Raw genomic sequence first — 13,356 nt, forward strand, 5'->3', positions numbered from 1 at the left:
TTTATTTCTCAAAAATTGTCAAAAACTAAGAGATGCAAATGTTTTTAAGCTTAGCAGTTTATTTTTAGTATCTTGTCTTTATCACAAAAACATGGAAGAATATTTATTTTTAAACTTGCGATTTTTCTGAATAAACTATATATTCTGTATACAAAAGGTGATAGGTTCATAAGCCTTTAATGTCACTGAGAGTAAGAACTGAATATCATTTTTTTCCTGAAATTCCTATCTTCCATTCTGTCATACAAAAGATGCAAAATATGGTTTATTTACATTTTGTTTTATTTATAATTTCCCTAATCTCATTTCACAAATGGTTTGAGGTAAGCACGCCTCCCCCCACCCCACACATGCACATGCACTCATACACAGTCTCATATATAAACAAAGAATATATAAAATATGACTTCTTAAAAAATAATTCAGATGTTTAATAGTTTAAAAAGCCAGGAGCAAGATTTGTAGTAGATATTTATATAGTAAGATCCTATATAACTACTTGATGTATACTGCAGGATTTGCTCTCTGCCTGCAATATAGACTGCATCCAAAGCAAGGCAAACATGCTCAGTTATAATGCCCAGAATCTCTTTAAGGTAGAAACAGTCTTGTTAGTCTTGTGGTTGTAGTTCATCGTTTTATTTTAATGGAGAGATGTTTAACAGTTTCTTATGAAGGAGACACAGTGGGTGATGCACACCAAAACCCCTGCCAGCATCATTGTAGTCGGTAAAATAATGTTACATATATATATATTCTTTATACTGTCTTTCACTGGATAGACTTACAGTGTTGACAGTGCAATTCAGAAAAAGTCATTCTGTATATTTCAGTCTGTAGTATATTTGGCCATGTGAGTATTTAATTAAATAGTAATATTTGGACTTCCAAAGTCAAAGACTTTCTGGAAGTTCCATATGTGTGTTTTTACTCAAAACTGGGTTTTGTATAAATTCTTTTTTTGGCCGTGCAGGGTGACATGTTGGATCTTAGTTCTCCAACCAGAAATTGAACCCTTGCTCCCTGCAGTAGAGGTAAAGAATGGTAATCACTAGACCATCAGGAAAGTCCCAGGCTCTGTGTTTTAGTACTCATTCTACTTTTACCACTCACTTTTAAATTGAAGATAATCATGTCGTGTTGTTTTATAAATAATGTAAATAACTAAATAAAATTTCCTGGGACATATTGCACATGTCCTGCATCACTTTGAACCTGAGTCTTTTAAAAATGAAAGACAGTGCTGTGTAGGATAACCGTAAATAGGGATAGAATATCTTCAAGTTGACCTTTATAATGACTGATTCATAAATTATTTGTAAGTAGAGATTTTGGAGACGTTTTATCCACCCTTTCCTTCCCAGCTGTACAAAAGACTAAGACAAGGCCCTTAGTAAATGAATTGATTGGAAGTAAGCATATAGTAGTAGTTTTTATACTTATGGTCTTGGTTTCTTTAGATCCATTTACACCATTGAGACACTCTTTAGCTAGTCTGCTTAGTACGTGAAAATAGGTTTTAACTAACAGTTTTGTGAATTACATGGTGATTAATTATCATGTAATGGTTCTGTGGACTAATAGACTGTCCTAGAGTTTGTCTGCTTCTTCTGCCAGTACGCGCTTCTCCATTCTTCAAAACAAAGATGTTCTACTGGTGCAGTATTCATGACTCTCTGTTTTTGTCTCCATCATTACAGGTTCATGTCAGGGCTGGCCTTTTTCATGGTACCGAACTCCTGTGTAAAACTGTTGTAAGCTCAGAGATATCAGGGAAGAATGATCATATTTGGAATGAACCACTGGAATTTGATATCAATACTTGTGACCTGCCACGAATGACTCGATTATGTTTTGCTGTTTATGCAGTTTTGGATAAAGTGAAAACTAAGAAATCAACTAAAACCATGAATCCCTCTAAGTATCAGACCATCAGGAAATCTGGAAAAGTGGTAGTTATATACTAATTTCTGAAAAAGTTTTATAATGGAATAATAATAACATAATGGAATAATTTTAAAATTTAAAATAATGGATTAATATAAATGAAATTATATCATATAACTTTGGTCCCTAAGAATTGATTTTTAAAAAGACAGTAAGTCTCCCTTATATTTTTTTCATTTTTCTTTTGGCAAATTTAGTAAATATCATTAATATAAGTGTTCTATTATAAATGTTTGCTTTTTAGAAAATATAGTTAAGAATGAAAGGAGTTAAAATATTACAGGTTAACTGAAACTTCTGGTGTCATATGTATTTCAGAATGTAAAGTTTTATGTATTTTAGAAAGATCGTACATCACTGAACACCCCATGTAGGGTCTGGGACAACTCAGTAATCAAACACATCTGTTTCTAGACGTGAAATATATGAGTATACACACTAAATGAGACAAAAGAAGGCTGTCAGTTAGCTTCATGTCATTTCTGGTCATGTTTTATTGTCAAATGAGTAGTAAATGAACCTTTGCTTTTCAAGAGTTTCTTAGACTTTGAAATTGTGGATAAAGGATGGTGAACCTGTTCTCATAGCTCATCTTCGATTTCACATTTTCAAGTCTTTTTTGTTTTCTTCTTACTTTACGGAAAGGGTTTTTTTTGAGGATGGGTATATGAATTTTATACATTAAAAATGTGGTTACTATATTTATCTGCAAGAATTAGTATCTTTTTATTCTTAACCTGAGAATGTAAGCATTTCCTCTAGTTATTATCATGTAGTTTTAAAAAAGGAATATTATTGTTTAAAAGTCAGATAAGCGTTATTTCCTTAGTGTTTTTTCCCTCCACGGATACATAATTTCAGTCAAAGTGTCCAAGCTTTTATAGCCTTTTCTCTACTGTACTGTGCTGCACCGTATGTGCTTAGTCGTGTCTGACGCTTGCGACCCCATAGACTGTGGCCCGCCAGGCTCCTCTGCCCCGGGATTCTCCAGGCAAGAGTACTGCAATGGGTTGCCATTTCCTGGGACTAGGTTAATTAGTCTAATTGTCTACATAAAAGTTCTGTTAGCTTGGTATTTCCTTTTTAGAAATGTGAATAAATTCTACAATACCTAGAGACATTGCCTTTTGCCAAATTGAGATTTATGTAGATTGAAAGCTCTTAAGACATATAATCTGACATTATATCAGACATATTTTCTTGAATTATTAAAAATTCCTCATCACTTGCAACAGATGCACAATAAATGTTCTATTTTTTGCATACTCTATTGTGAGAGACATTAATTAGCTTTTAGAATTTTCTTAAACCATTATAAAGATGTTGAACATCTTTCCATGTACATCTTGTTTTTATATTGGGTGATTTTGGGGGAAATCATCTAGAACTCTAGAAACAATACTGAAGCAAAAGGCATGTGCCTGTTCATACCTTAAAGTTCATTCTTAGCATATTTATGCAATGGTATCTTTTTCAACAGCATTATCCTGTAGCCTGGGTAAATACGATGGTTTTTGACTTTAAAGGACAGTTGAGATCTGGAGATATAATATTACACAGCTGGTCTTCATTTCCTGGTAAGATTTACATTCTAATACTTAGTGTTAAAGAGTAATTTTTGGCATGTGGGGACTAGTTAACATGTTTTTATGGCTCACTCTTTATTCAGTCCAGTAAAGAAACCATCTTTTCATATTTTTATTGTTTATTCTAAAACAGATTTTCTGAAAGATTATATTAATATACTTACAAGTGGTTTGTATCTGAATATATTTACTTTGATGAGTATTTTCTCACATTAACTGTTTTATTTTTTATAGGTTTCTGAGAAATTCTCAAGAAGAATGTCTTTTTTTAACAACCTCTGTTATTGCTAGTTGTTTTAAACTTCCACCCTAGAAGAAACATTAACTAACATTGGAAGGATAGTAAAATCACTTATTCCTTAGTTGGCTTTAGCCTGAAACTTGAGCTAGGAGAGGAGCATCCTCCATATGCCTGTATTTCATATATAGTACTCCTGTGAGATGGCTTAAATAGTACTCCTAAAATTATGTATCAGTGGAGGAAAAAAATACCTAGGAAATAATTCTTATCTGACTTTTAAACAATAATATTCATTTTTAAAAACGATATGATAATAACTAGAGGAAATGCTTACATTCTCATGTTAAGAGATGAGATGGCTTTTTATGGATGAAAAAGGGAAAGTTGCTGATAAGTCAGTCAGTCTTATGTAATTGGTTCAAACCTAGGATTTGTGCAAAAGATTACTTGACTCTTTCCATTGTTCTCATAGCTTTCACAAATGTTGGAAATTTTATTTTGTGTTAAAATACTGGCTTTTTCCCCCCGTCTTCATTGTTGGTTAATCTATTTCATAACATTGTGAACCTTCTTGCTTTAAAAAGTTTATTTTGTGGGTGACAAACATTTTTAAATGTTCTATCTTAGTAGTTCCTACCTGAGAAACTGTTTTTGGATAATCAGTTATCCACAGACATATTTATAAACTGCTCACATCCTAGTATTTTATTTGTGTATGTTCTTTAATTCCTACCCTTTCCTGCATGCTGCTCCTAAGTCGCTTCAGTTGTGTCCGACTCTGTGCGACCCCATAGACGGCCTCTCACCAGGCTTCCCCGTCCCTGGGATTCTCCAGGCAAGAACACTGGAGTGGGTTGCCGTTTCCTTCTCCAGTGCATGAAAGTGAAAGGGAAGCCACTCAGTCGTGTCCGACTCTTAGCGACCCCATGGACTGCAGCCTACCAGGCTCCTCCGTCCATGGGATTTTCCAGGCAAGAGTACTGGAGTGGGGTGCCATTGCCTTCTCCACCCTTTCCTCCATACACCTCTATTAATTTTCACTAACTACGTTATTCCCTAAATATAGGCGAGTGGTGTGCAATTACAAGTTTCTTAAGAGGAGCTGTAGTTTCAGAGTAAAAATTATTCCGTTCAGCAGTATACTTTTCTGAAAATTTTAATTTAGACTCACACATGTTCTCCAAAATCAGTAAGTTACTTGACTGACATTTTTGGAAAAATTGACAATTTTTGCAGTTAACTTGTCATCCCATGGACCTGAATTTATCTCTAACAAAATGTTAGAGATATTTGTTCTGCTTGTTTTGTTTCTAGAATTCACATTTATCCTAGTAGGTACAAGCTAGAAACACAGGAACTCTAAATACTCTAGTGAGTTCATAGCTTCTCATTAGAAGGTTTATAACCACATTAATTATCTATATATATAGCAGGAACTACAAGCTCCAGTTTCTAGCTTTCTCCCTATTTTAAAGCAAAATAGCATATTTTGTGCAGTGTTCTCTTCTCCATATGTTTGGGGCTGATAATGCTAAAATGTTACACTGGACTTTAGATAGGATGCAACTGATAGGACAAGATAACACTACTATGTAGATAACACAAATAGAGGATATTATTAATTTGCTGAACAGTCAGCTTTAGAAGTGTGGAAATTATGAGAATTCCTTCAGTCTAGGTCAAAATGGAATCTGTGAGATTTGAGAGTATTAAACATGATAAGCAAAGGACTGATTAAAGAGCTGAAACTTTTAAATATTTTGTAAAGATTTTCTAGCTTTGAGAGACAGTTCTGAATTTGCATACTACCTAGACATCAGGTCTGGACAGAAGGTAGTTTTATCTTTTATTTCCTTACTAAAGTGCAAAAGAATGTGCGAAAAATCTGTTATGAGAGAAATAGTTTGAAGAGGGGAGACTTTAGTTTGTACTGCTAATTCTGTTTCCTCAGAGTTTAATGTCTCTTCAACAGTTTACTTCTCTGTGAAGTGAGAAAGTTATATGATCTCCAGAGTTTAAGATAATGTTGACTTTCTGATTACTATGCATTATCTGTGAATGGACTATACTTAGAATGATAGAGAAAATGAAGGCGTGTCTTGAAGAAGAACCACTTAGATGGAATGTTTCAGAAACTACCAGAGAAGGTGTTTATATCAGCAGCTTTGAGATCACAGAGAAATATTACCAACATTAGGTTTGTCAAAAGGAATATCATCAATGACACTCAAAGTACCAGTTTGGGTACTGTAATGACTGTGAAAATTAGAACATATGTGACTCAGAGATTAATGTTGTTGAAATAATAAAAATTCCTATGCACCACCTAATTTTGAGCAATTAAGAATAGTTCCAACTGTTTTTATTTGTAGATTGAATATACTTAAACAAATTTTAAGAAAGATGTGAGGTAGCTATTAATTTTTATTAATTTTTTTCATTTTAAAGATGTTACATAAACTTACATTCAAATTTTGTGCCAAGTATGAAGAAGATTAGAGGCTTAGTGATATTGTCTATCAAACTTCCATACGTGACGCAGTCGTTTCCTCCCCACCCTCGCACCTCCAAATGTTTATTTATTTGACTGTGCTGGGTCTTAGTTGTGGCATGAAGGATCTTTAGTTGCAGCATGCGGGGTCTAGTTCCCTGACCAGGGGTTAGACTGGGGCCCTCTGCACTGGGAGCGGGGAGTCTTAGCCACTGGACCACCAGAGTGGTCCTGGTGACGCACTTTTAAGGTAATTTTCATGATAAAAATCCAGTAAGGTTTTGTTTTAGTTTAGTTTTAAAAACATTTTCCTAAGAATCAAAATTATTTGCATATTTTAGATGAACTTGAAGAAATGTTGAATCCAATGGGAACTGTTCAAACAAATCCATATACAGAAAATGCAACAGCTTTGCACATAAAATTCCCAGAGAATAAAAAACAACCTTATTACTATCCTCCCTTCGATAAGGTAAGCTAATTAAAGGGGCACTATGTATGAAATAATTCAGTTATTAGTTCTCAGCTCTCTATCTTTATCACTTAAGCTAGATATGTCTGTTTCTCTTTGAAGATGGTATATACATTTACAACTTGGTTCAGTGGAAAGACCACTGAGCCAGAAGCCAGCTCTGTTTAGTACTGGCTTTATCAGTGAGCAAGTGAGACATGGCATCTCTGGAGTTCAGATTCCTTATTTGTAAAATGAGGAAATCATAATTGTTCTCTGAGGTTCTTTCCAATTTAAAAGGGCTATAAATGCATTCATTTATAGCTCTAAACGTGTGAAATATTCAGTGAAACGTGCCAGTGTGTCAGTTCAGTTTAAAGATAATCACTAGTGTGATTAGAGTTGGTATGCAAAGAACAGATTATTTGTGTTGAATATGGTGTTAGTCAGACTTACTTTTGTAAAAGCTACAGCAAGGGCTTCTGTTTCTAAACATAACTTTTTAGTGTATAAGCTGCATGTCTTTGGGATATGGAGAGTGGTGGAGGTTGAAAATTAGGCTATCATCATTTACATGCTAAGAGAGTTAAGCTGTCATATGTTTTATCTTCAGGTTTGGCATCTTTGTTTCAGGTATGATTGATGCTGATTTTTGTGAGGAAATCTTTGAGCAAATTCTCAGATAATAAATAAGAAGTTTATAGTATTAAGTCATTTGAGTCCAAGCTGCCTTTAAACATTTATGCTATAGTACAATTTCAGTTAATATATTGTACACTTAATTGTATTTTAACATTCTGTACCACCAAATATTTCTTCCTTTACTTTCATTTTAATTGAATTTTATCCACGTAGATGTAATTTTTCATTTTCTTCTAGAATCTTTTTCTGTTCAGTAATATAGAACCAAATTAAAATTTGTGATTATTAAGTAGAAATCTCAAATATGTCAAGAACCGTATACTTTAGTGCACACTGGGTGGAAGGTACGTTTTGATGCATCCATTACATTTATCCTGTGGCTTTATTCTTTAGGTTAGGAATTTATACATAAGCTATAACTACTTGTGATACAGTTAATAGTCCAAGCTCAGACTTTTTTTGTCTTCAGTTATTGTATGTGTTCAGCAGTCACTTATAATTTCTTTTGGATCAAAAGAAATGCTTTTTGAGGTGGTTTTACAAATGTAACATCTTGTGCAATATTAAGAATTTTAATCTAATATTTTAAGAGCAGTCCAGTTTTTTGAAATGTTCTATTTCAGCATTGTTGTCAACAGAATCGTCTACACCTGGTCATTAAACTTTACTTTTGCCTTTTTGATCCCTTGGAGAGTCTGTTTTTGAAGGTCTACGTAGGATGGAAAGTTTAGTCTTTAAATGTGTATAATATATTTATATTTTTTAGTTTCTTTTAATTGTCCAGTTGCATATATGATCATTTAAAAAACATAATGCAGATATAAAAAGGGAAAATTTCGTATGTTTTTAATGTCTTCTGCTTTACCCACTTGTATGCATTTTAGTTTTCAAATTAGTTTTATGATTATTGCTTAATATTAATAACTGTGATATAATTTTATCACATAACCTTATGAAATAGGATGGAAATTACCAGTATACTTCATACATATGGATACAATTAAGTTATTTCCAGAGAATTAGTTAACTCAGTAACTGGATATGGATCTTCAGGTTTTTTTACCTGCTGAGCCTTTCTCGTAGAGTAGTGGGTTCCCCATCTTTTCAAGAATCAGAACCTCTTTTGAACTTACTAAATTCAGAAAATATTTTTATGTTTTCTCTTGACATTACTTCTGCTTTGTTATCTGCTAATTCAGAATAAAATGTGAGAAATGATAAAAACTTATTCTGTGTTTGGTAAATATTACATCGTTTCGTTGCTAAATCGAGCCCAACTCTTTGAGACACCATGGACTGTAGCCCACCAGGTTCTGCATTCATCGAAATCTCCAGGCAAGAATACTGGAGTGGGTTGCTATTTCCCAGCTATTACATACTTTTGCATTTTCTTAACCAGAAAATATTTACCTATATTAAAAATTTGTTCATATATACTAGTCACTGCTTATTTTATCTATAGAGAATCCTAGCATAGTCTGGGAGTCAGTAGTCCTTTATAGGAAAGAGTTTGTCAAGTGTTTGAAGATAAGACCACTTTGCATTTAAAATTCTCACTTACGTTATAAACCATAGAAATGTCATATCATATGTAGCTCCTGTACATGTGGATGTATAAGTCTATGTACAAGTCTAGACATTTACACTTATAATTTTATAAATACAAGAGCCAAATTTTAATTTTTTCCGTTTTTTTAAACAGATTATTGAAAAAGCAGCTGAGATTGCAAGCAGTGATAGTGCTAATGTATCAGTAAGTATCAAGGTTTTAAAATAGCCTTATGTTACAAAGTTGTGCTTATTATTAGTCACTGTCATGTCATTTATGGTAATGAACTTATGGAAGACCATCCTCATATGCAAGAATAGTCTGAGTGTGCATGAGTATGTACATGCTAATGTTTTGTTAAATGGAAGCTGTTTCAGGTTGTTCTGTGTTTAGTTAGTAAGCACTTTTCCGGTTCAAGCACAGGTTCAGAAGGTGGTCTGTGAGGGATGCTCTGACACTTCATAAATTCACGATACCATCTTTTGAATGTTATTCAGTTGAATGAGGAGGTTATATTTTCTTAACTTCTCTGACAGAATAGAGCAGATATATTTAAGGCAGGTTTTGCACTGCTGGGGACCCAGGTTTCTTGCATCTTGGTAATCTTTCACGTTGGTATGTTGTTTTTATTTCATTTAATATTGGTGCTTCAACTTTCTACATTACTACCTTCCGGGCCGCAGGAACAGGAAAAGTTAGACTAGAGGCCATACCTAACGATAAGTGAGACTGAGAAATATAGTCCTTGGCCGGCAGTCATGTACTTGGCTAAGAGTAACAGATTATAGTTAATAAAGCTAGAAGGGGGCAGTGCATAATGACAGACAAATAGTCCCTGCTGCACACACCATTCCCATTGTTTCTGCCCAAGGACTTCAAAATAAATTATTTTGTTTACAATATATGTAATATTTCTACCATCTATATTTTTAAATAATAATTTTTCCTGCTTTACCTTAAGACTTTTCTGAGTTTTAATCTGATATTTTCTTTTCATGTCATCAGTTTATAATTTTCAAGTGACTGTAGTGATGCCACTCTATATAGAATGGTCATTAGTTAGAAGCCAGGAGACAAATGGAGATAATGTATATGGTTTTATTATTTGTACAGAATGAATGCAATATTTAATGTTGTAGTTAGAGAAACGTCTGGCCCGGGCTGTCTTCTTCATTTCTTTTCCTTCTTTTTTTTTTTTTCCTTAATTAAAAAATTTTTTAAAATTGCTTTTAAAATTTTGGTTGCCCTGGGTCTTCCTTGCTGTGCACTGCCTTTCTTTAGTTGCAGTGAGCAGGGGCTACTCTGTAGTTGCAGCACATGGGTTTCTCACTGTTGCAGAACAGGGGCTACAGGGCGTATGGGTTTCAGTAGTTCTACTTGTGGGCTCTAGAGCCTGGGCTCAGTAGTGATGATGCACGGGCTTAGTTGCTCCGTGCCATGTGGAATCTCCCTAGACCAGGGATTGGAACCCGTATTGCCTGTATGGGCAGGCATATTGTTAACCACTGGACTACCAAGGGAGCCCTTTTTAGATTGAGGTACAATTGCTTTACAGTGTTTCAGGTGTACAGCAGAGTGATTCAGTTTATATATCTGTTTCAGATTCTTTCCATTATCGATTATTACAAGATGCTGAATATAGTTTCCTTTGCTATACAGTAGATCTTTATTATCTGTTTTATATATAGTTGTGTGTATCTGTTAATTCCAAACTCCCAATTTATTCCCCTTAACTTTATTCTTTGATAACTGTAGAGTTTGTTTTTTGGTGTTTGTATCTATTTCTGTTTTGTAGATAACACTTCGCTTAGTGTGATAATCTAAGTGAATTATACTTCAGTTAGTGTGATAATCTCTAGGTTCATTCCTTTTGCTGTAAGTGGCAATGTTTCATTCTGTTTTTAAATTTTATTTTATTGAAGTTTAGTTGATTTATAATTTTTTGGTAATTTCTACTGTATAGCAAAGTGATTCAGTTATGCATATATGTACATATTCTTTTCCATTATGTTTTATCACAGGATATTGAATATTGTTCCATGTGCTATACAGTAGGAAATACTTCATTCTTTTATGACTAATATTCCATTGTAAGATGTGTATATATGTGTGTATACATACCACGTCTTCTTTATCCATTCGTCAGTCAGTGAACGTTTACATTGCTTTCATGTCTTGGCTATTGTAAACAGTGCTGCTGTGAACACTGGTGTGCAGGGATCTTTTTAAGTTAGAGTTTTCATCTTGTCTGGATATATGTCCAGGAGTGGAATAGTTGGATCATATAGCCACTCTATTTTTAGGTCTTTTAAGGAAGCTCCATACTGTCTTTTATAGTGGTTGCAGCAGTTTACATTCCCACCAACAGTGTAGTAGGGTTCTTTTTTCCTTACACCCTTTCCAGCATTTATGAATTGAAGGCTTTTTGATGATTACCATTTTGACTGGTGTGAAGTGGTACCTCATTTTTGTCTTGATTTGTATTTCTCTAATAATTAGAAATGTTGAGAATCTTTTCTTGTGCCTATTGGCTATCTGTATGACTTCTTTGGAGAAACAGCTATTAATATTTAGATGTTCTATACATTTAAAATTTTTTTGGTATGTATTTTTTATTATTGAGCTGTATAAGCTGTTTGTATATTTTGGAAATTAATCTCTTGTTGGTTGCATTGTTTATAAATATTTTCTCCCATTCTGTAAATTGTCTTTTCATTTTGTTTATGATTTCCTTTACTGTGCATAAGCTGTTAAGTTTAACTGGCTCCCATTTGTTTAATTTTGCTTTTGTTTCCATTACTGTAGGAGACATAAAAAAATGTTGCTTCAATTTATGTCAAAGAGTATTTTGCTGATGTTTTCCTCTAGGAGTTTTATAGTACCATTTTGAGTTTATTTTTGTATGTAGTGTTAGAGAATGTTCTGATTTCATTCTTTTACATGTAGCTGTCCATGTTTTCTCAAGGCTACTTATTGAAGAGACTGTCTTTTCTCTATTGTATATTCTTGCCTCCTTTCTTGTAGATTAGTTGACGATAAGTGTATGGATATATTCCCAGGCTTTCTGTTCATTTCCATTGATCTGTGTGTCTGTTTTTGTGCCAGTACCATACTGTGTGATTACTGTAGCTTTGTAGTATAGTCTGAAGTCAGGGAGTATGATTGCTTGTTCTTCTTTCTTAAGATTGTTTCAGATATTTCCCAGGATGTCTTCTGCTTTTTATAGAGTTCTCAAAAATGTCCATAGCCCTGCAGTGCAAGTAACTCCTACTACAAATACTTCAGAGTACAGTTGACCCTTGAAGAACACAGTTACTGCATAGGTCCTTTTACACTCAGATTTCTCATTAAATGCATACTATAGTACCACGTAATCTGCAAGCAGATTGAATTTGTGGATACAGAACCTCAGATACAGAGTATCAACTGTAAAATTACACATGGTTTTTGACTGTTCCGAGAGTCTGCATCCCTAATCCTCATGTTGTGTAAGGGTCAACTGTAGTTCTCTTTAGTGAAATAAAATAATTTTATCACAAGTATACACTTATCAGCTTGTCTGGAAATTATGGAAGCATACAATTGCAGTCTAAGACATGTATATACGTTTATGTATATACTCCTCTGTTTATTCTCACGCCTGTTTTTAGTTACCCTTTATTAATCTTAATATTGCTCTTTGGATATCAGAAGGCTAAATTAATTTGTGTTATTTCTCCTATGATCTACTGCTATCTTACATAAATCAGAGGTTCTTTCCTTAATGAGGATGCAATATTCTTGTCCAGGTTTGCTGTATTGTTTTGTTTTTAGTGGGCACATAGTTGTTCAGTCACTCAGTCACGTTGACGCTTTGCAACCCCATGGACTGTAGCACGTCAGGCTTCCCTGTTCTTCACCATCTCTTGGGGTTTGCTCAAAATTCATGTCCATCGAGTCAGTGATGCCATCCAACCATCTCATCCTCTGTCCTCCCCTTCTCCTCCTGCCTTCAGTTGTTCCCAGCATTAGGGTCTTTTCCAGTGAGTCAGCTCTTTGCATTAGGTGGCCAAAGTAGTGGAACTTTAGCTTCAGCATCAGTCCGTCAATGAATATTCAGGGTCACTTTCCTTTAGGAATGACTGGTTTGACCTCCTTGCTGTCCAAGAGACATTCGGAAGTCTTCTCCAGCACAACAATTCAAAGGCATCAATTCTTTAGCACTTAGCCCTTTTTATTGTCTAGCTCTCACATCCATAACATGACTCCTGGAAAAACCAGAGCTTTGACTATACGGACCATTGTAGGCAAGGTAATGTCTCTGCTTTTTAATACACTATCTAGGTTTGTCATAGTACAATGAATAAACTATATGGAACCAAAAATGTAAGTTTTTTTGCTAACTGCTACTTACCTTTCTCTCCTAGAGATAAGTGTATAAACAGTTTAACTTTGTGTGTACATATCTGT

At 34.2% G+C, this 13,356-nt stretch overlaps 1 protein-coding gene across 2 annotated transcripts in view; it reads left to right on the forward strand.

The window, feature by feature from the left end:
* The window catches only part of PIK3CB (phosphatidylinositol-4,5-bisphosphate 3-kinase catalytic subunit beta), a 100,836-nt gene that overhangs the window by 30,779 nt on the left and 56,701 nt on the right, over nt 1-13,356 (forward strand). The window contains exons 7-10 of one of the 2 annotated variants that reach the window (XM_068969740.1): nt 1,701-1,952; nt 3,428-3,524; nt 6,607-6,737; nt 9,061-9,111. In XM_068969740.1, coding sequence (XP_068825841.1) covers nt 1,701-1,952; nt 3,428-3,524; nt 6,607-6,737; nt 9,061-9,111 — 531 coding nt within the window. Of the gene's footprint in view, nt 1-1,700; nt 1,953-3,427; nt 3,525-6,606; nt 6,738-9,060; nt 9,112-13,356 lie in introns of those variants that run through there. The other variant, XM_068969748.1, reaches the window with a different exon arrangement.

Source organism: Capricornis sumatraensis, chromosome 1 (assembly GCF_032405125.1).
Source record: "Capricornis sumatraensis isolate serow.1 chromosome 1, serow.2, whole genome shotgun sequence".
In the NCBI taxonomy this organism is placed as follows: Eukaryota; Metazoa; Chordata; class Mammalia; order Artiodactyla; family Bovidae; genus Capricornis; species Capricornis sumatraensis.